The following is a 21,550-nucleotide window of genomic DNA, read 5'->3' as shown; positions in this document are numbered from 1 at the left end:
AGGCAAGAGCTTCCTGGACATCCTTAGGGACAACGGAGGATAACAAGGAGATAAACAGGCTATGGGAAGCAGAAAGGTGAGTGAGAGAAACATAAATAGAAATAGGATGAAGGGTACAACTGCGTTTACATTTTCACAAGGCAATGGGAAGATCAGGTTCAGCCACTGGGGTTGGGGCTGGTAATGGGTACAACTGTCGGATCTGTCAACGATGATGGAGTTGGAGGAGCTGGTACATGTTGGCGATGTGTATACACATGACGAATAGGTGGTCGTTCAACAGGTGGTGGCATCGGAAGCAAAGACTTGGTCACAACTGGAACAAGTGAAACGGAATCCTCAACTGGAAGGGAAGAGGAGGAGGTGGTGAGGAGGAAGAAACATCACCAGACCCCAAGAAAACGGAGTGAACTCAAAGAAAGTAACATCAACACACACAAAGGAACGTCGAGAACTATGATGATAACACTTATACCCTTTCTGAGTTTGGGAATAGCCAAGGAAGATGCACTTAATGGATCACTCATCTAACTTGTCCCTTCCCGGTCCCAGATTATGAACAAAACAAACACACGCAAAAACCCAAGGAAAAAGAGGAAATGGAGACAAGGTAGGAAACAAAGTGGTGAATGGAGAATGACCATCAAGGATAGACGTGGGCATCTGGCTAATCAGGAAGCAAGAAGTAAGCACAACATCACTCCAAAAAGGTTTGAGTACATTCATGTGGTGCATGAGGGATCGAGCAATTTCCAAAAGATGACGATTCTCTCTCAACCACCCCGTTTTGTTGTGGAGTGTAGGTACATGAAGTTTGATGGATAATGCCATGTTGGTCCAAATATTCTTGAAATGATGTAGAAAAATATTCACGACCATTATCGGAAAGAAAAATTTTAATGTGAACACCAAATTGGTTGCAAATTTTAGCATAAAGTTTTTGGAAAATGGCAAACAATTCACTTCTTTCTTTCATTAAATAAAGCCACGTCATCCTTGAATAATCATCAACAAAAATAACAAAGTATTTATACCCATTGTATGACATTACTTTATAAGGACCCCAAACATCTGAATGAACTAAAGAAAAATGACTCAACATACGTTTATCAACCCTAGGACTAAAGGGAACACGATGATGTTTCCCCAATTGACACGACTCGCAATCCAAAACAGAAAGATGACTCAACGAAGGAACAAGAGACTTCAAAACTTTCAACGAAGGATGACCAAATCGATAGTGCCACTGGAGAGGAGAAAGAGATGACTGGAGAGTTGTTGTCGTACTTCCACCACCGTCAAGATAATACAATCCACCATGTGATAATCTGTGCATCTTCTTGTTCCCAGTCGTCATACACATGAGAGCCAGTAGAGGGTTTTTCGTCCCTTATGTGTTTCACTTTCTTCTTTGCCTTAAGAAAAACTTCTACTGATTTTGCCCAAGGTACATAATTTTCTCCATTCAGCTTAATAGAGGTCATCTGAACATTCAGGTAGTCAGTAAGGACCATCACACTAGTTTTACTGTCATTGTTGTCTCCCATTGCTGAATTTAGTTATTGCTGAATTCTGCACATTGCACACTAAACCACACTGCACACTGAACCACACTGTTCTCAGCACTTGTTATTGCTGAATACTGCCCTCTCTACACCACACGACTACCTGAAAACTCACCACACTGTTTGAGGATCACTCCCCCTTCAAATCACACTGAAATTTGCATAAACCCTAACACACTACAATCTGAATTCCCACCATATGATCTGAAACAGACACATCATTTGATTCACAAAAAAAAAAAAAAAAAAACTGCATGAAAAACTTTTTACCTAATCACCAGAAAATCATACTATACTCGACACCCACTGCATCACACGAATCAGCCCTCTTCTCTTCATCGATTAGGGGAGGGTTTCCTACAAACCACAACAACCAACCACGAACTGCACGACTGGAGGAATAGAAACCACCAAGGGAAGAGGGCGATCACTCCTTTTCAGTCCCTTCCCTTATCTCCAACTGATGGCGAAGAAAACAAGAGAAAACCCTAGACTGGGTGCGTGAGGAACAGAATTCTGGGCAGTTTCGATTTGCTCAGTTAGGCTCTGATACCATATTAGAACCCAACCTGCCTTTGAATTCTGTTAGAATGGTAACAGTAGAAATAAGAGAGAGGAGAAGAGAAAGAAGAAGAAGAGAAGAGAATAGAGAGGGAGAAAAGTCTAGTTCGAACAAGAGAGAAAATCAGTCTCTCTCCATTCGGCCGGAACTGTTTTATATTTCTATTAATCAGGAAATGACACCTTTGCCCCTACTTAAGTGAGGGATACAAGAACTAACATAACTTTACACATCAGCAACTTAAACATAAGCATAAAGACAAAATTACCCCTACGCAGTCGACATTAACAAGATCCAATGAGAATTTTATTGCTGAAAAAAGAGGACAAAAAGTTGTTTATCTGAAACAATTAGCAAGACTGAAAGTACAATCTTGAAAACCCAAACAAAGCCCAGATTACACTTTCAATGCCCATGGAATCATTGAGGATGCATTTGGGAGTGCTTTTCCTTTCTAAACAGGCTAAAAGGTCACATGCATACACTCAATATTGATTTACCCAAAACATACAAGATATGAGCATTTTATTTTAGGGTTTTACTATTTAAGCATAGAAGAACTGAGGGGGTTTTTTAGTAATAAATACAAAAAGAAAATATATTAAGAAAGAGAGCAGAAAGATGCAATGAGCACATCACCCAGGAAGAAAACCCATCTACCAGCCACACTCCCAAAACCCTCAAAATACAACAAAAAACATTGATAACACCTCTTCAACTGAAAATAGAAGGAAAAAACACACAACCAACCCTAACACAATACTTTTCAATACACTACTAACAACATCATTACAACCACTCAACATTAGGCTCTGTTCCCCCAATAGTTGATAGAAAACCAGCATAAATTTCAGAATCAAGGGTTTTGAGTGATTGCAATTTAACTCTCTCTCTCTCTCTCTCTCTCTCTCTGCGTATCTGCATATACACTTTCTCTTCTATCATAATTTTTTCTTCTCTTTTCTTTTTCCTGTAACTAACAAGACAAGGGTTCTGCTCCATACATTTTCCTTATTTTTGTTATTAATCTATCATTCTCTTAATAGATTTACGGGATTTGCTTTTTATTTTTTTTTTATTTTTTGTTATTACTCTCTCTGCCCCTTCTTTGCATTCCCTTACACTCAATACCTGAAAGTTAAGCACTTAAGCTTCACACTTTTTGTAATAAATGATGGTATGGAGCATTGCACTAGCAATGGCATATAAAATTACAATTATATGTGCAATTGCATGTAAGATGATCAGTCTCAACATTCTACAAATTAAATCTTTTGTTTCTTCTATTGAGCTCGAGTCAAGAGCTCCATCTAGATATAAAAACTCCCATGGTTTAAGATGCCCCTAATTTCCCTAATATTTCCATGACATATTTCCATTCCATAGTTAGCGACATGAAATTTTACCAGAATTGACATTTCCCCAATGAACACAACCAACATTATGTGGAGATAGTTTCCACAACATATTTCCATTTCCACTTCCACTTCCATGGGTACATGAAATTTTATTGGGATCCAGTGTTTTAAAAGGCATGGGAGGCGTACACTTGGAGGCGCGCCTCTAGGCGAGGCGCTCCCAAAATGCCCTGAGGCGTATGCTAGAGGCGCTAACACCTCTGAGGCGTAGCCTCTTGCGCTTTTTTCATGAGGCATGCTAGAGGCATACGCCTCATGCGCCTCATGCACATCTGATATAAAAAGACAGAAAAAAAAAGAAAAAAGAAAAAAAAAAGGAAAGGAAAAGAAAGGGAAGGGAAAGAAAAAGAAAGAGAAGAAAAAATGAGAAAAGGAAAGAAAAGGAAAGGAAAGGGAAGGGAAGAAAAGATAAGGGGAAAGAAAGTGGTTTGCCCCCTTCCACTTAAGGAGGCTTACACCTCCTTGTGTTCGGGAGGCTTATGCCTCTTGCGTTCTAAACTACGCCTCATGCCTCTAGGTAGTGGAATGCCTCGCGTCACACCTTCGCGTTTTAAAACATTGTTGGGATCAACATATTCCTCAATGAACACTACCAGTACTTTGTGGAGTAATAATGTTATAACATAAGTTGGCGACAATATTCCAGATTTGTGAAGTAATAATGTTATTTTACGCCTAACTTACATGATAACCACCTTGAGCTAGCTCAATACTCATTTCAGACATGAAGTTAAATATTAATTTTTTGTTTGTGTAATAGATTATATGGTTGATCTATTACAATCATTTACCTTTTCTATGAGTTTAAATTTTGCTTTAACGCATTCTATTATGAAACTCTGAATCTTAAGATTTTCAGGGCAACTTCAGAATGTATTCTTTTGTCCATAACCTTAGTTTCTTAACTTTGATTAATGATTTAGAACAAGATAGTGATTTAAAAAGGTGTGCCTATGCTTGTTTTATCATTTCATAAAATGATTATATGTTTTGCATATTTTACACAGTTTCCACTATGTCTATGATTTTTACAATATTTCCAATATGATATTTCTGACATTTCAAATATGTTCTTATATTTGGATGGCCGACATTTCCACTGACATCGACATTTTAAACCCCGAAAACTCCTACCTTAGTGTATTTAATAAACTCATATTATATTAATTCCATTGACATTTTATTTCAGAAAGCTTGAGCCCGAGCCCATGGGCCTAAAATTTTGTCCAAGCCCGATAAAGAACGGTTAGGCTAGGTTTATTTTTTCCTACCTACAATGTAATTTAATAAACTAATATTATATTAATTTGGTAATAATTTAGTACTCATATATATTGATAAATTTTATTATATGCAATATTATCGAGGCAGGCATATTTGAGAAAGCCTGAGCTTGCCCCAAAAACTAGTCAGGCCTAGTGCTTAGAGCCTGAGCCCTAGCCCATGGGCCAGCCCATATGGAGATCAAAATCTTAATCTCAGAATTGGATTTCTTTAAATTGTATCAAAGGAATATCTAGGTGGTGAGCTAAAGAGGGGGATTATGTTTGAAAGCAAGGTTCAAAGTATCAGAAATTTTAAGAGACGTAATGGGATATGCCTTGGATACACGCGTATCAAAGAAAAATTAAGATATGCATGGAAACACTAATAAATACTTAAATAAATCATAAAAATACATCAATAACACTAAATATAAGCCCTCGATGAGGTAAACATACATTAAATTAATATATTTTAATGGGTTTTATGAGGAAATACATCATAATCAATTATAATTTCCATTAAAAACCCTATGCTTAACTATAATTTATAAACTATAAATCTTATGTTTTAAGGGGTGGGAAAAGCCCACCTATCCTATCCAACCATAAGATATGCTTTAGAACAACTTTTAATTAAAAATGATTTCTCATTTAAATAATTACTGTCTATTTTTTAATTCAAAAAATTACAAAAAATCAAATATAAATATACATTGTATTTTAATTGCTCTATTAGATATGATAGATCATCCATAGGTCTACAATATATTCAATTTTTATGATTAGGTCATAAAATTATAATAATCATTACTTATTTTTGAATTCTGAAAAATATAAAAAATCGTAAGAATAATTATTGAAGAAGAAATTACAATTGCTCTATGGGTACCATACATCATTCATAGATCTACAACATACATAATCTTTAGGGGCTAACCACAAGAAAAAAAAAATAATATTTTTTATTTAATTCCAAAAATCAAAGAAAATTATGGTACAAGAAATTTCAGTTGCTCTAAGTATATGATAGATCATCCATATATCTACAACATATTAAGTCTTTATAGAATGATAAAAAATATATGTTTCAATTTTTTGTTTTTTTTTTTTATATTTTCCCAAAAAATAAGGTAGATCAACATAGATTTAAACATTTTCAAGCACTCAATCAAAAAAATAAACAAGAAATCACATGAAATTATGAGAAAAATTGAAAAAAATCACATAGTTTTGCAATATTTTCCAAAACTTGAAAAATCTTCAAAAACCTTGATGGTTCACACTAGTTTCTTGCATTTGTTGGAGATATAGCACTCTAGGAATGAGGTTTGGAGTTTTAGAATCATTTGGGGGGTGAAAGAAGCCTTCTTCCCATCCCCTATTTTTTTCGTTTTCTGCTTGTATGTTTTTCACAACATATTGTCTGATACGCCCAATACATTGTTGATACTGGAAAACACAGGTACAATACGGTGGAAAAAAGACAATACCACCAGTTTCCCACCATATCTCGTATTGAGCATTCAAATATAAGATGTGACAAGCCCTATATTGGGCGTATCATGTCGAACTTCTAAACCATGTTTGGAAGTGCTTTGAGTGGCTTGGTATGAAAGGATGCAGGTTCCTAAAATTAGAAAATCTTGAAAACTAGGATTTTAGTGGGAATTTTTTAAGGCTGTGTTAATGGGATGAAAATGATCAAAATATGGGAAGTTTTTCTCTTTAGAGAAAATGTGTTAAATCAAACCCTTATTGGATATTGAATGATGTCTCTTCATTGTTTCTAGGTTTTTGGAGGTTGTTGGTGGATGAACTAAGAAAACTTGGAAGAAAAGATAATAGAGAAGAAAAATCTAAGAAGCAGAAGATAATCTCCACAATTCATAGCCATGTTTTTAAATTTCACACATATTTATTTGTCTTTGACAATATCTTTGAAATTTTAAATACAACTAATATGACTAAACAAGCTAAACTCTTAGGCTGGGCCAAGGCATGCAAATGACCAAAATAACCCTATTAATAAAAAATGTCTATAAAGTTCCGATTTTGATTCTTTGGCTTTTGCATCACACATTCTCCTCTCAGACTCTTTAGCCTGCTCTCCTATATTTTCCCCATCAACATTTCCAATGATTTGTTCCCCATCAACTCCAAACAATATGTCCAAACCATAAGGTTTTCATAATCATACCTACATAATGATTGCAAGCTTGTACTATGGTATGAAGGATTGTATATGAAAATAATTGGCTTCATTGAAAGAGGAGCTAAAATCAACAGTGCAGGGAAAAAAGAGCTGCTTCTTGTACCATATGGTTTAGAGTTAGCGTTAATTTTGTAAAAAACATTTATTATTAATTTTGACAAGCATTAGTCAACAAATTGGCAGCATAACAATAACGAAATAGAAGAAAAACAGAATATGATGATCAATCAATGAATAAAGGATACTCATGCTAGCAACTCCAGCAAAGTGGAAAGTCTTTAATGTCATTTGTGTCCCAGGTTCTCCTATACTTTGAGCTCCAATTGCTCCAATTGCAGCTCCAGCTTCAATTCTTTTTAAATGGTAACGTGAAATGCATGTCTCTAAGAAAACCTTCCATATAAAAAAAGGCATTTGGTATTAAATGCAAGCCACTAGAGTGCTACTGAAAATTAGACATTATGCAATTATTTTTTAAAGAGTTGCAAATAGAATGAAAATACAATGTACAAAGGTTCATGGTTAGCATTTACTTGTTATACATTCCAAATTGTATAATCTTTAGGAATAAAAAATGCTGTTTTTGATAATAAGAAAATTATGCAAAAACAGAAGAAAATAAAATACTTGTATGGAAGCACAGAGGCCCAAACAAGAGTTAAACAAATATTGAGAGATGATTTGAAGTGCTGATACATGGTAGTCAGACTGCAGTTATCTTTTGCACCCATAAGAAGAAGCAATCTGTTGCAAGGGGCTAGAGGGACTAGGGGCAGACTGAAGGATATTGGTTGTAGTAAGAAATGATTTAAGCAGTCGGAGTTTAACAATGACATGGCACTAAGCAGAACAGAGTGGCGAAACAGGATTCATGTAGCGAACAGAATGTTGATGATTGCTGTTATTAGATTTGTCTGTTAATAATTTTTCATTACAGATAACACAAAGTTGAAGGAAAAAAATGAATATTAGATTTTACCTTTAGCTGTTGGGTGGTAATGCCAGATATATTTGCAGCAATATGTTCTAGAATGTCAGAATTATCCTTCTTGGCATACTCTTCATCAAGTCCAAGTGCTTTCCTTGTGTTCCTCAAAATACTAATGCGATTTTGAATGAAATCCACTAGTAGTTTCTTGAAGGCACTTGAGCAACCCCCATCAGGGGTCATATCATATCTCGAGATCCTATCATCAAGAATTTTTACGATTTCTGAAGGACACAAGCTAGCATTTGTGCCACTAGGGCAAGTAGCCTGAAAGAGTCAAATAACATATCCTTGAGGTGGCTTCTTACAGAAGTTCCTGATTTAACCAAACAAAAAGAAGAGAGTGAGGGAGAGACGTGACCTTGGTTTTCAAGTACACTCGCTCCAAATTTAGAGGAATCCCCTTTTTTCCTTCCATGTTTGCTGGATCCAAGCCATCATCTCCATAAAGAAATTGTACTACCCCTCCACTAGCATTTCTTACTGTGTCATCATAATAAACAGCTAGGTCCTCCAAGGCTTTAATCAATCTACGAGACATATAGCCAGTGTCTGCTGTTTTCACCTGCATTAACAAAACAATCCATTAATCACAGAATTTAAGGTCAAATTTTGATATTGAATTTCCTCACTATCAGGTCCCAATGCAAGAGTCAAACATAAGCTTATGGTTGGAGAAAGAACACCAGTGTTGAATTGAAAGCAGAAGTGAGAGCACTATAAGGATATAACAAATGAATTCTTTGAGTTCGACTCAACACAATACTTAAGTAATGTGATCAACCCTATGGAAGATGAATATGGAGAATTCTATTTGAATGAACCATGTTGTATTGCCTAGATTTCCTCATTCTTTACCAAAACACTTCAATCTTTCTTTTAAGGGTTTGGAATATATTCTGTTGGATTTTAATCTCATTAGAGATTAAATCAAATGGGGTTTGATTGATTAATTATATGGTGTGATTGACTAATCACACTAGAACCAGTTCTTGAAAGCCTTGTCCCACATTGGAAATCATTAAACAAGTTTTGAGTTTTTAAATAGTAGTTTGTTTACACTCCTTATAATTATAAGAGGAGAGTATGGAGGCTTGCTACTGTTCCCGTTTGAAATTGTGACTGTACAAAGAGCCTTTTTTGAACCAGCACCTTCCTCTTCAAGGTGACTCTTCAGAAATTATACAAGGAGTGTGAATCAAGCAAATGAATACACAAGTTTTTCAAAAAGTCACTCGTCTCTCTCAGTTCAATATGCTACTGTCTCACATAAGGTTTCTTCAAAGAAACGTCAACTTTGCTGGTTGTAGATTCTCGCCCAAAGCTCTATTCTATCCAAGGAACAAATTTTCTTGTAGCCCAACAGCAAACTCAGTAAAACTGAGTGGGGGCAAATAACGTTTTAAAGACAATGTCTTTAGGCACACCTCAGAGCTTCTCCTCTAAATTTCTGTGACCCCAATTCCCAACATATTGTCAATTATTTTTGATAGCAAAGGGAAAGCATTATAAAAATGAAAATAAAGAGAGATACAAACTGAGGTGATGGGGCCATAGTTTTCAAGGCGCCAAGGCAAGACTAGGTGACAGGGGGTGCCTTGTCACCTCGGTGATGGATTTTTTTTTATGTTAAAAATATAGATCCTAGGGTAGTTCCTTGGGATAAAGTTCATAAGAAAACTTTATTCATAAGAAAAGAATAAAGTTCATATTAAAGTATAGAAAATCAACATATACATGAGAAGAAAAAGAAGAAGGAAAGTAAAATTAAAAAAAATATATATAGGGGCTGAACCTTTTTTGTTATAGGAGAAATAACAAAACACCCTGAGGCGTAGGCTCCAGGCGAGGCGCTTCCAAAATACCCTGAGGCATAGGCTAGAGACGCTGACACTTCTGAGGCATATGCCTCAGGTGCAAGAGGCATACGCTTCATGCACGTATTTCATGAAGCATGCTAGAGGCATATGCCTCATGTGCTTCATGCACACCTCATTTTTTTTTTTGAAAAAAGGTAAAGTAATTTATTCAGAATAAAAGAGGATTACAACAAGGCCCATACCACTAGATCTACCTGAGCCAAAAACAGATTACAAGTACATCCATGATTTAGTGCAAAACAAATGAGATACATTCTGATTTTTAAATTCCTCATTCACCGACACCCAGGAACAAATCTTACCCACCGCTTTCTGCACTACTGGGCTTTTGGGTTGATCACAGAAGATTCTGTTGTTTCTTTCAGTCCAAATGGACCAAAGAACAGCTTGCAGAATGGTATTCCAAACAAGTTTTCCTTTCTTACTGAGACCCTCCACTCTCCAACACATTAGCAGCTCCTTCACACCTCATATAAAAAGACTAAAAAAACAAAAAGAAAAAAGGAAAAAAGGAAAGGAAAAGAAAAGAAAGGGAAGGGAAAGAAAAAGAAAGAAAGAGAAAAAAAAGAAAAGAGAAAAGGAAAGGGAAGGGAAGAAAAGATAAGAGGAAAGACACTAGTGCTATGCATCTTTATTCTTCTTAATATAAAAAACTTATTAAAAATAAAGAAAAACTGAGATCCCCCCTTAAGGAGGCTTACACGTCCTTGTGTTCAAGAGGCTTATGCCTCTTATGTTCTGAACTATGTCTCATGCCTCTAGGTAGTGGAACGCCTCGCATCACGCCTCCACGTTTTAAAACATTGAGTAGTACTACTACTTATTGGTTCAGGTTTTGAAGTGTTTGAGGGTTCAATACAGAATTTAGCAATGTTTGTGTTGATTAAACCCTAATAAATAAGAAAATAATAAAAAGAAATTAGTATATAAACATAAAAAATGATTATTTTAGTTTAATAATGTTAATTTTATAATTATAATCTCAAAAAAGAATGAACAAAAAAGTATTTTATAATAGAAAGTAAAAAATTGCTTGGCAATTAGGCAAAGCGAGCCTCAAAGAGCACCTCATCGCCTAAGGCGCCGCCTTGAAAACTATGGATGGGACATCACCAAAGAAAACACAAAAACTGACATCCCATTCCACAACTGTTAAAAACATAGACATCACTCATCAAGACCCATAACTAAAAAGATCCTCCAAAGAGAAACCCCCACCCAATACAAATTGCAAGAACATACTGCCAACTATTTTCAAGACTAAACAAAAAATCAACCTGCAAAATCCAAAAATATCCAAGACATTGCCGATATAACATAAAATACTCAAAAGACAAACCTTTTTGATCAATACTTCCTGCTCCACCATCTTCAAGACACCTTAATACACTTCAAAAAAGCTCCACCCTATCACCCCAATATTGTAAATTTTATATTAGATGCATTCCCATTTTTCTTGGGATCATGCATATCCGCCAATGTGTCTTCATGCAAATAATTTTGTAACATCTTCTCTTTTCTTCTTTGAAGGCTTTTCAGCAGGAGAAATTATCAAGAATTGGAAAGAAGCTGCTTATTCAGCTCCTCTTAAATGTGACTATTCCACTTTGGTCCCCTCCAGCTATTTGGGTTCATAAATTGAATTTTGATGGAAGTAGTCAAGGCAACCCAGGCCTTTAAGTATAGGAGGAGTTTTATAGATGTGGAAGGAAAACTTCTTGCTATGTTTTTCAGTCCCATTGGAGTAGGTGATTCCTTAAGAGCTTTTTGTGGTTCTGGAAGGGATAAGGAGGGCGAAGGAATTAAATATTAGAAAACTGGTTGTAGAAGGTGACTCAATGTTGGTCATTTTTGGCTTGCTACAAAAGGAAGAGAATGGGCTCTGGAAGTTTACAAATGAGAAAAAAATATGCAAAAGGCTAACTCAGGACGTGGAAATGAAAATTAAGCTTCAGTGGATTAAGAGAAATGCAAACTCCCTTGCAGATGCACTTGCGATACAAGGGGAGGAAAGAGCTAATATTTTTTTTGGCAATGTTGTAATATAAGTTCTATTCTTGGGGAGGGTTAAGAGATTTTACCCCTCCCCTTCCTCTATTGTAATTGTTGCTCTTAAATCTTCAGTTATTTATCCAAAGAAAGTATCTTCCCATTTCTTCTATGGTGTGTTGGTGGCATGCTATCTTTGGCATTGGGGTTGTTTATGATAATTGTACATCTTAGGAGTCTAAGCATCTTTGGGCTGGGGAAAGCAGGTGAGCTTTATTATTTTTTACCATCCCCCTAGCCTTGAGTATCTCTCCTTACTCCTGCCTATAAGCTTTTTACACCACATATGAGAAAAAAAGCTAAAAAACAGAAATGACAAACCAAATGATTGGTAATGCACATGACTATTTAAACAGACAAAATCAACCATACCGCTGTATCTACAAGACCTTCACGCCCTCCCATTGTATGGAAGAAAAACTCAGTTGCTGTCAAACCAGTGTAGAAAGAATTAGCAACAAAGCCTTTAGCCTGCAACAAGGAAATCATATCCCCCCTTCAGTTCTCCATGGCTATATAACATGCAAGTTTAGTGGACATTCAGGATTAACAATATTTGGAATATGAGCTGTGGTCGTTTTGTTAAATGATAAAGAAACGTTGCATTACGCACATTCAGATCAACAGAATAACTGAGGAATCTTCTACAATAACAAAGAAAAATAAGAGTACATGTATTTCTCATATCATATTCAAAATACAGATCACATGCCTATCTCTGATAATTAAGTACTATTGTCACATAAATACATCATTCTGTGATATAAGGTCCTGTTTTTCTAGACATTTCTATTCTCATTATAAATAAGCTTACTATTTAAAGTGCAAAATGATGTAACGTAAGGGGCCATTATGTAACAATGGATATAGCATTAAATAGAGTGAAATGGCAAAAGTGCAAAATAGGATTCGTTCTGTCACCTACAAACAAAATACAATCAGCTAAAAACTGAGAACTAACCAACAAAGTCTTGAAACTATACCGAACAATCCAAATTAGAATACAGCCAAAGCCCCTGACTTAAGCCCCCCGCCCCCACCTCCCCAAAGACCAAAACCTGGCAATCTACCCCACCTGAGCAGCCTCCTTCACAAAAAAACAAAAAATAAATAAAAAAACAAAAATAGACACCCCAAGCCTTCCACAGTTGAATTAAGAAACCACTTTCTTTTTGCTTGAAAGCTCTTTTTGTCTTCTTAATCCTCTTGCTAACTCCCAAGGTTTGAAATGTCGGAAATATTGTAAAAGTTATAGATATGGTGGAAACATTGTAAAATGTGCAAAATATAGAATGTTATTTTATGAAATGATAAAAGAAGCATAGACACACCTTTTTAAATTATTATCTTATTCTAAATCATTAAACAAAGCTAAGAAACTAAGGTTATACATAAAAGAATATATTCTAAAGTCTTTTTGAGAAGATCTTCTTGTAGCTTTAACAGTCAAAAGACGCATTGAGTTTTTGACATAAGATCTGGGCAGCCCGAAACTGTTTGGCAGACGCGTGTCTTTCCGTGCATCGCTTTGGGTCTTTCTGCACAAGATTAATACACGAAAGACGCGAGAAGCTTCATTTGGAGCTTCCCAAAAATCAGCCAGAAATGGGCTTCGGGTGTCTTTTCGGCACCTTGTCTTTTGGTGGCTAGATCTTCCACATGCCAAATGGAAATAGACCGATTTTCAGTCTTCCTGACTTGTAAACAGCTGAAAGACCGCATGGAAAGACGCGCCAAATGGGCCCTAAGTTAAAGCAAAATTTGAACTCATAGAAAATGTAAATGGTTGTAATATAGATTAACCAAATAATCTATTACACAAACAAAAACTAATATTTAACTTTATATTTGAAATGAATATTGAGTTAGCTCAAAGTGGTAACCATACAAGTTAGGTGGACAATAACTTGCAAATTCACATACCTACAATATTGTTACCAAATTATGTTATAATACTTTCTCTTGTACTCCACATAGTATCGGTAGTGTTCAATGGAGAATATATCAATTCTAGTAAAACTTCATGTTGTTACCCATGGAAGTGGAAATGGAAGTATGTCGTGGAAACTCTCTCTTGCACTCCACATACTGTTGGTAGTGTTCATTGGGGAAATGTTGATTCCAGTAAAATTTCGTGTCACTACCCATGGAAATGGAAATATGTTGTGGAACTATTAGGGAAATTAAGGACATTTTAAACCATGCTAACTCCAACCCCAAATAAACCCCCGTTCAGTCTAGCAAACACCTTCGAAACTGTTTCAGACCTGTTAAACTTTTGGTGCCTAAATCTTTTTTTTTTTTGGCCTTCGGTAGTGCTTAAATCCTTTAACAGCGTTAGGAGGACCTTCACAATTCTTCCTTTCCCCATGAAACTCATTAATCCTTTCAAGCTCTAAGACTTCATTCTTCTCAAACATTCGCAAAGGCCTTGCTTCACTCTGAAGTCTGTCATTCTTCTCCACCTCTACCTCTGCAGAGGCAACACCAGAACTCAAAATGACCTTCTTGCTAATCTTCAATAAATCCACCATAGTTTTCTTTCACTTCAATAAATGCTTTCCTTGCAAAATCCTCTCCACCCAAGAAAAATAAGCCCAGCACTATACTTACCTCCACCTCTTTGTTAATAACCATTTCCAGTTCCAGACAGCTTTCCTTTCAACTTCATGATTCTCACCCAGCATAAACGCTTCTTCCTTCTCTTCATTTCCCATCTCCAAACCTTCCTTGAGAGGTTTCGTTCTATATTTCTTTTTCTTTGGTAGACCTTTGTACCATTAATCCCATTCCCTTCATTTCCCCTCCCTCCGCTCATCCTTTTCCTGCTCCTCCCCTGAACTATCCTCATCACGATTTGCTACCTTCTTTTGAAATCCTCTCCTCCCCTTCCCTTTCCTTGCCTTCCAATCAGTGTTTTAAAAGGTGTGGGACACATACACCTCGTCTAGGTGAGGTGTTCCAAAAATGCTCTGAGTACACCTCAGGTGCAAGAGGTGTGTTAGTGGTGTTAGTGAAGGGGTATTTCGGTCTTTGTACTTGTTGAGAATGTCGATGTGTACTGTTATGTTAGTTTGAGTGCCTCTTACTTAAATAAGGGCACTTACGTCTTTTCCAATAAATTAATAATATAATAACAGGTCTGGCTGAATCTAGGGATAACTTTTTTCTCTAATTCGAACCAAACCTTCTCTCTTTTCTTCCTTCTTCTTTCCTCTCCTACTTCTTGCTGTTTACTTTACTTTACAGTCAACGAACAAGACAGAATTCTAGGGCAGGTCGAACTTCAACATGGTATCAGAGCAACATTAAACAAATCAGACTTGCTAGAATTCTGTTTTCTGTGCATTCGAACTAGGGTTTCTCTTGGGTTTCTCAGCTGTGAGTTGGAGACTGGGAAAATGACTGAAAAGGAGTGATCGCCCTCTTCCCTTGGAGGTTCCTATGCCTCCGGTTGTGTCGGTGGTGATTGGTTGCTGTGGTTTCTAAGCCCTAATTAGAGCTGGTATGTGTGGTGCACGGGTGTCTCATTCCTTCGTGTGGTTGGCCTTCAGGGGATGAGGTAAAGTTTTTTTTATGCATATTTTCTGTTATGGAATACATGAGAGGTGTAGTACAGTTCGTATGATGGGTTTTCAGATTGCAGTATGCTAGGGTTTATTCTGGTTTGTGTGTGATTCGAAGGGCAATAGTGTCTACTTAATGGTGAAACTTCCGGTAGCTGTGGATTAGGGTTTGTGGTGTTACAAGTGTGGTTTTCAGCATTTAATATTGCTGAAATCAGTGTGCAGATTTCGGTGAGTAGGGTTTGTGGTGTTGCAGTTGTCAGCATTTAATATTGCTGAAATCAGTGTGCAGATTTCGGTGAGTAGGGTTTGTGGTGTTGCAGTTTTCAGCATTTATTATTGTTGAAATCAGTGTGCAGATTTCGGTGAAGTGTCTGTGTGTAGTGCTCAGAATTCAGTGATAAGGGAGTTCGGCAATGGCAGATAACAATGATAGTAAACCTAGTGTCATGATATCTACTGACTACCTGAATGTCCAAATGACCTCCATTAAACTAAATGGAGAGAATTATGTCCCTTGGGCCAAGTCTATAGAGGTTTTTCTGAAGGTGAAGAAGAAAGTGAAGCACATAAGAGAGGAGAAACCCCCCGCTAACTCTCAGGAGTATGAAGACTAGGAACAGGAAGATGCACAGATCATCACATGGTTGTGGAACAGTATGGAACCCAGAATCAGTGTGAACTTCATGTTTCTTGACACAGCCAAAGAGGTGTGGGATCATGCTAAGAAACTGTATTCAGGTCAGGATAATACCACTAGGGTATATCAACTGTATCAGGAATACTTCAATCTACAACAGGGAAATCGGAGCCTCGAGGAGTACTATGCCAGTGTGAGAAATATCTGTAATGAGTTAAATGTCTATCATCCTCTCACTTCTGATGTCAAAGTTCAACAGCAACAGCGAGAGCAGCTTGATGTGACACGGTTTTTGGTGGGGCTGAAGTCTGAGTATGAACCAGTACGAGCCCAGATACTAGGGGGATCTGCTCTTCCATCTTTAGAGGAGGTGTTTGCTCGTCTTCGGAGGGCTTCCATTGGATCTATGGATTCTAATGTCTCAGATAAATCAGCATTTGCAGTGTCGAGAGGTCGAGGTGGCAGAAGTGGGGCTCGAGGAGCCCAGCCTGGCAGGGGTGGTAGTGGTGGATCTACACATATCCGTGGTGGTGGTCGTATTGGAGGCAGAGATTCAGGGGGAGCTCGTGGTAGAGGACATGGCTCGGGTCCACGGAAGTGTACTCATTGTGGTTTGGATGGACATACTATTAACTACTGCTATGACTTACATGGTCCTCCCTCGACGTGGGCCAACCATGCCATGACTAGTGACACCAATTTCACCTCTTGACAGGAGAACCGGTCAGCTGACCCGATGCCTTCTACTCCCTCAGATGGTCCAGGCAAGGAGATGGTGAGTGTTCCTCGGGATAAGTATGAAAGGTTTGTTCAATCCAAGTCGCAGCAGAACACAGCTACCTTTGCACACTCGGGTATGGCTTGTTTGGCATCCACACCCAACCCCTGGATTATTGACTCTGGAGCCTCCGATCACATGACGGAAACTCCAGGTGTGTTTTCATCTCTCACTCATTGCTCAACATCACAATCTGTTACACTTGCTAATGGCTCCACATCATCTATCTGTGGTGTTGGTAATGTTGACCTAGACCATGTATCCCTATCCTCTGTTTTATATGTACCTAAGCTTCCATTTAATCTTATGTCCGTTAGTAAGCTGACCAAGTCCCTTAAGTGCTCCATCACATTTTACCCCTCTATGTGTGTTTTTCAGGATCTCAAGACGGGGATGAAGATTGGTAGAGGGCATGAAGCCGGTGGACAGTATTATCTTGATGGTGGTGGACGAATGTCAACGGCCCTTCAGTCATCCATTTCTCCTCTCCAGTGGCATTGTAGATTTGGTCATCCTTCGCTGAAAGTGTTGCAGTCCTTAGTCCCTTCATTGAGTCAACTTTCTGTTTTAGATTGTGAGTCATGTCAATTTGGGAAACACCATCGTGTTCCCTTTCGTTCTAGGGTCGATAACCATGTGTCGAGTCTTTTTTCTTTAATTCATTCAAATGTTTGGGGTCCTTATAAAGTGATGTCATATAATGGATACATATATTTTGTTATTTTTGTTGATGACTGTTCAAGAATGACGTGGCTCTATTTAATGAAAGAAAGAAGTGAATTATTTGCCATCTTCCAGAAATTTTATGCTGAGATCCGCAATCAATTTGGCGTTCACATCAAAATTTTCCATTCTGATAATGGTCGTGAATACTTGTCTTCATCTTTTCAAGAATACTTGGACCAACATGGCATTATACACCAAACTTCATGTACCTACACTCCACAACAAAATGGGGTTGCTGAGAGAAAGAACCGACATCTTGTAGAAACGGCACGCTCCCTCATGCACCACATGAATGTTCCCAAAACCTTTTGGAGCGATGCAATGCTCACCTCTTGTTTCTTAATTAATTGGATGCCCACGTCTATTCTTGATGGTCGTTCTCCTTTTAGTGTCTTATTCCCCAACATGTCTCCGTTTCCGCTTTCTCCTCGAGTATTTGGGTGTGTCTGCTTCGTTCATAATCTGGGTCCCGGGACTGACAAGTTAGATGCACGTTCCCTGAAGTGTATCTTCCTTGGCTATTCCCGAACTCAGAAAGGGTACAAGTATTATCATCCCAGTTCTCGTCGTTCCTTGGTATGTGCTGATGTTACATTCTTCGAGTCTACTCCGTTCTTCGTGGGGTCCGGTGATGCTGCTTCCTCCACATCACCACCTCCTCTTCCTCTTCCTATGGCTGATCCACCTCCTCTGGTTCCAGTCATGCCTACGTCCTTGCCTCCGGTGCCACCGTCTGTTGACCGTCCACCCATCCGTCATGTGTATACACATCGCCCGCGTGTACCGGCTGCGGCTCCTCCGACTTCATCACCGTCGACAGATCTAGCTCCAGCTCTGACACCAGCCTCCGACCTAGATCTTCCTATTGCCTTCCAGAAAGGTAAACATACCTGCACCCTTCACCCTATTTCCAATTTTGTTTCACTTACTCACCTCTCCGCCTCCCATCGCCAGTTCATCTCTTTGTTATCCTCCGTGGTTGTTCCTAAGGATGTCCAGGAAGCCCTTACCTCTCCAGAGTGGTGTCGTGCTATGGAAGAAGAGCTCTCTGCTCTGCATCATAATCACACTTGGGACCTCACCGCTCTTCCTCCTAGGAAGCAAGCTGTCGGTTGTAAGTGGGTGTATAGTGTTAAGTACTTGCCAGATGGTCGTGTTGAGCGCCTGAAGGCGTGGCTGGTTGCTAAAGGGTACTCTCAAACCTATGGCATTGACTAAACAGAGACATTCTCCCCGGTTGCTAAGATCGGGTCAGTTCGTGTCGTCATCTCCCTTGCAGCTATGTATGATTGGCCTCTACATCAGCTAGATATCAAAAATGCCTTTTTGCATGGTGATTTGCTCGAGGAGGTCTACATGGAGCAACCACCAGGGTTTGTTGCTCAGGGGGAGGATGGTAAGGTATGCAGACTTAAGAAGGCTATATATGGACTTAAACAATCCCCTCGAGCATGGTTTGGTAGGTTCGGTGAGGTGGTCAAGAAGTTTGGTATGAAACAGTGCCAAGTTGATCACTCTGTCTTCAGTCTTAACTCTTCGGTAGGCAAAATAATATTGGTGGTGGATGTGGATGATATCGTTGTGACTGGGAATGATAAAATGGGCATTGACAGATTGAAGGCATTCCTACAGGAACACCTTCAGACAAAGTAACTAGTGTGATTAGTCAATTAGAGGGCATAGAGGTAGCAAGATCTAAGCATGGCATTAATCTGTGTCAGAGGAAATATGTGCTTGATTTACTGGAAGAAACAGGGTTGTTGGGTACTAAACCGACCGAGTCACCTATGGAAACAAATACGAGGCTGAGCAGTGATATAGGTGAAGTATTTGAAGACCCTGGCAGATACCAACGAGTTGTAGGCAAACTAAACTATCTAACCATTACTCGGCCGGATATTTCATTTGCAGTTAGTGTGGTGAGTCAGTTCATGCAGAAACCTTTGGTCCCACATTGGAATGCAGTGCTAAGGATTGTGAGGTATCTGAAATGAGCTCCTGGTCGTGGTTTGCTGTATAGGAGTGGTGGAAAACTGGTAGTAGAAGGGTACACCGATGCTGATTGGGCAGGTTCTATGTTTGATAGACGATCTACCACAGGCTATTGCACCTTTCTGGGGGGTAACCTGGTAATGTGGAAAAGTAAGAAGCAAACAGTTGTGGCAAGAAGCAGTGCAGAAGCAGAATATAGGGCCATGGCACATACTGCTTGTGAATTAGTGTGGCTAAGGAACCTTCTACGGGAGATAGGATATGACATCAGTACTCCAATGAAGCTCTATTGTGACAATCAGGCAACGGTTCATATCTCTTCCGATCTGGTGTTTCATGAAAGAACCAAGCACATCGAAGTTGACTGTCATTTTGTGAGAGAGAAGGTGCTGAATGGAGTGATAGAAACTGCATATGTTAGTACGGGAAACCAGTGAGCAGACTTGTTTACAAAAGGTTTGAGTCGGGGGAGAGTGGACTACATATGTAACAAGCTGGGATTATATGATATATACTCACCAGCTTGAGGGGGAGTGTTGGTGGTGTTAGTGAAGGGGTATTTCGGTCTTTGTACTTGCTGAGAATGTTGATGTGTACTGTTATGTTAGTTCGAGTGCCTCTTACTTAAATAAGGGCACTTAAGTCTTTTCCAATAAGTTAATATAATAACAAGTCTGGCCGAATCTAGGGATAACTTTTTTCTCTAATTCGAACCAGACCTTCTCTCTTTTCTTCCTTCTTCTTTCCTCTCCTACTTCTTGCTGTTTACTTTACTTTACAGTCAACGAACAAGACAGAATTCTAGGGCAGGTCGAACTTCAACAAGGTGTATTCCTCGTATGCCTTTTTCATGAGGCATGCTAGAGGCATATGCCTCATGCACCTCACCCACACACCAAACAAAAAGAGAGAATAAAAAAAGAAAGAAAAAATAAGTGTTAGTGTCAACTGTACAGGGGTAGTTTAGTCTTTCTATTTATGTTTAAGCCAATGAGTAATGTTTATGTCAAGTGATGTGTCCCATACTAAAGTAGGGGCATAATAGTCTTTTGATTTATTTAATAGAAACATATAAAAATAACCTGGCCGACTAGAGAGAGTGACTTTTCTCTCTTGCTCAAACCAGTTTTCTCCTTCTCCTTTCTTTTCTTCTCTTCTTCTCTTCTTCTCTTCTCTCTTCTATCTCCTCTAATCTTCCTCTAATTCTAACAGAATTTTAGTGCAGGTCTGAACGTTATCGTGGTATCAGAGCCACTGTGACAAAATCAGATCTGCCCGGAATTCTGTTCTATTGCCATTCAGCCTAGGGTTTTATAGTTTTCTTCATCATCCGTTGGAGATAAGGAAAAGGGCTGAAAAGGAGTGATCGCCCTTTTCCTTTGGAGGTTTTCAGGCCTCCTGTCAGTGGTTTAGTGGGTGTTTGTGGTGGTTTCTAGGAAGCCCTCTAATTGATGGTACGAAGGGGGCTGTTTCAGGTGGTGCAGTGGACAGTCGAGTGTCAGGTTGGTTTTTAGTGATCAAATAGGTGGGGACATATGTTTGCTTCAGTGTAAATCGAGCGGTTGGTGAGTTGCTAGTGCTATGGTATGTATTCAGGTAGTTGTGCGGTAGTTTTGTGGTGCTGAAAGTGAACAAATCAGCGACAGGTATTGCTGAAAAATGTGACTGTAGGTGGTTTCATTAGTGTGCAGTGTGGTGAAAAGTGAATTAGAAGTTTGATATACGAAAAAAAGGAAGTCAGATATGGGGGACAGTAGTGAACACAAATCTAGTGTTATGGTTCCTACCGACTACCTAAATGTTCAGATGACTTCTATCAAGTTGAATGGAGAGAATTATGTGCCTTGGGCAAAATCTGTAGAGGTCTTTCTTAGAGCTAAGAAGAAAGTGAAGCATGCAAGAGCCTCCT

The 21,550-nt window shown here is 38.5% G+C and overlaps 1 protein-coding gene across 1 annotated transcript in view; it reads right to left on the bottom strand.

Annotated features, from left to right (window-relative positions):
• Positions 1-21,550, bottom strand: part of NRPC1 (nuclear RNA polymerase C1) — a 105,276-nt gene that overhangs the window by 16,058 nt on the left and 67,668 nt on the right. Inside the window, exons 18-21 of the mRNA XM_010267287.3 lie at positions 12,312-12,410; positions 8,372-8,575; positions 8,002-8,277; positions 7,268-7,415 (exon numbers count right to left, since the gene is read on the bottom strand). Coding sequence (XP_010265589.1) covers positions 7,268-7,415; positions 8,002-8,277; positions 8,372-8,575; positions 12,312-12,410 — 727 coding nt within the window. The remainder of the gene's footprint in view (positions 1-7,267; positions 7,416-8,001; positions 8,278-8,371; positions 8,576-12,311; positions 12,411-21,550) is intronic.

The sequence above is a fragment of the Nelumbo nucifera genome, chromosome 2 (genome assembly GCF_055504915.1).
Source record: "Nelumbo nucifera cultivar China Antique chromosome 2, China Antique-T2T, whole genome shotgun sequence".
Classification (NCBI taxonomy): domain Eukaryota; kingdom Viridiplantae; phylum Streptophyta; class Magnoliopsida; order Proteales; family Nelumbonaceae; genus Nelumbo; species Nelumbo nucifera.
Note: the sequence above shows the minus strand (reverse complement) of the source record. Positions and strands in the feature narration are given on the sequence as shown.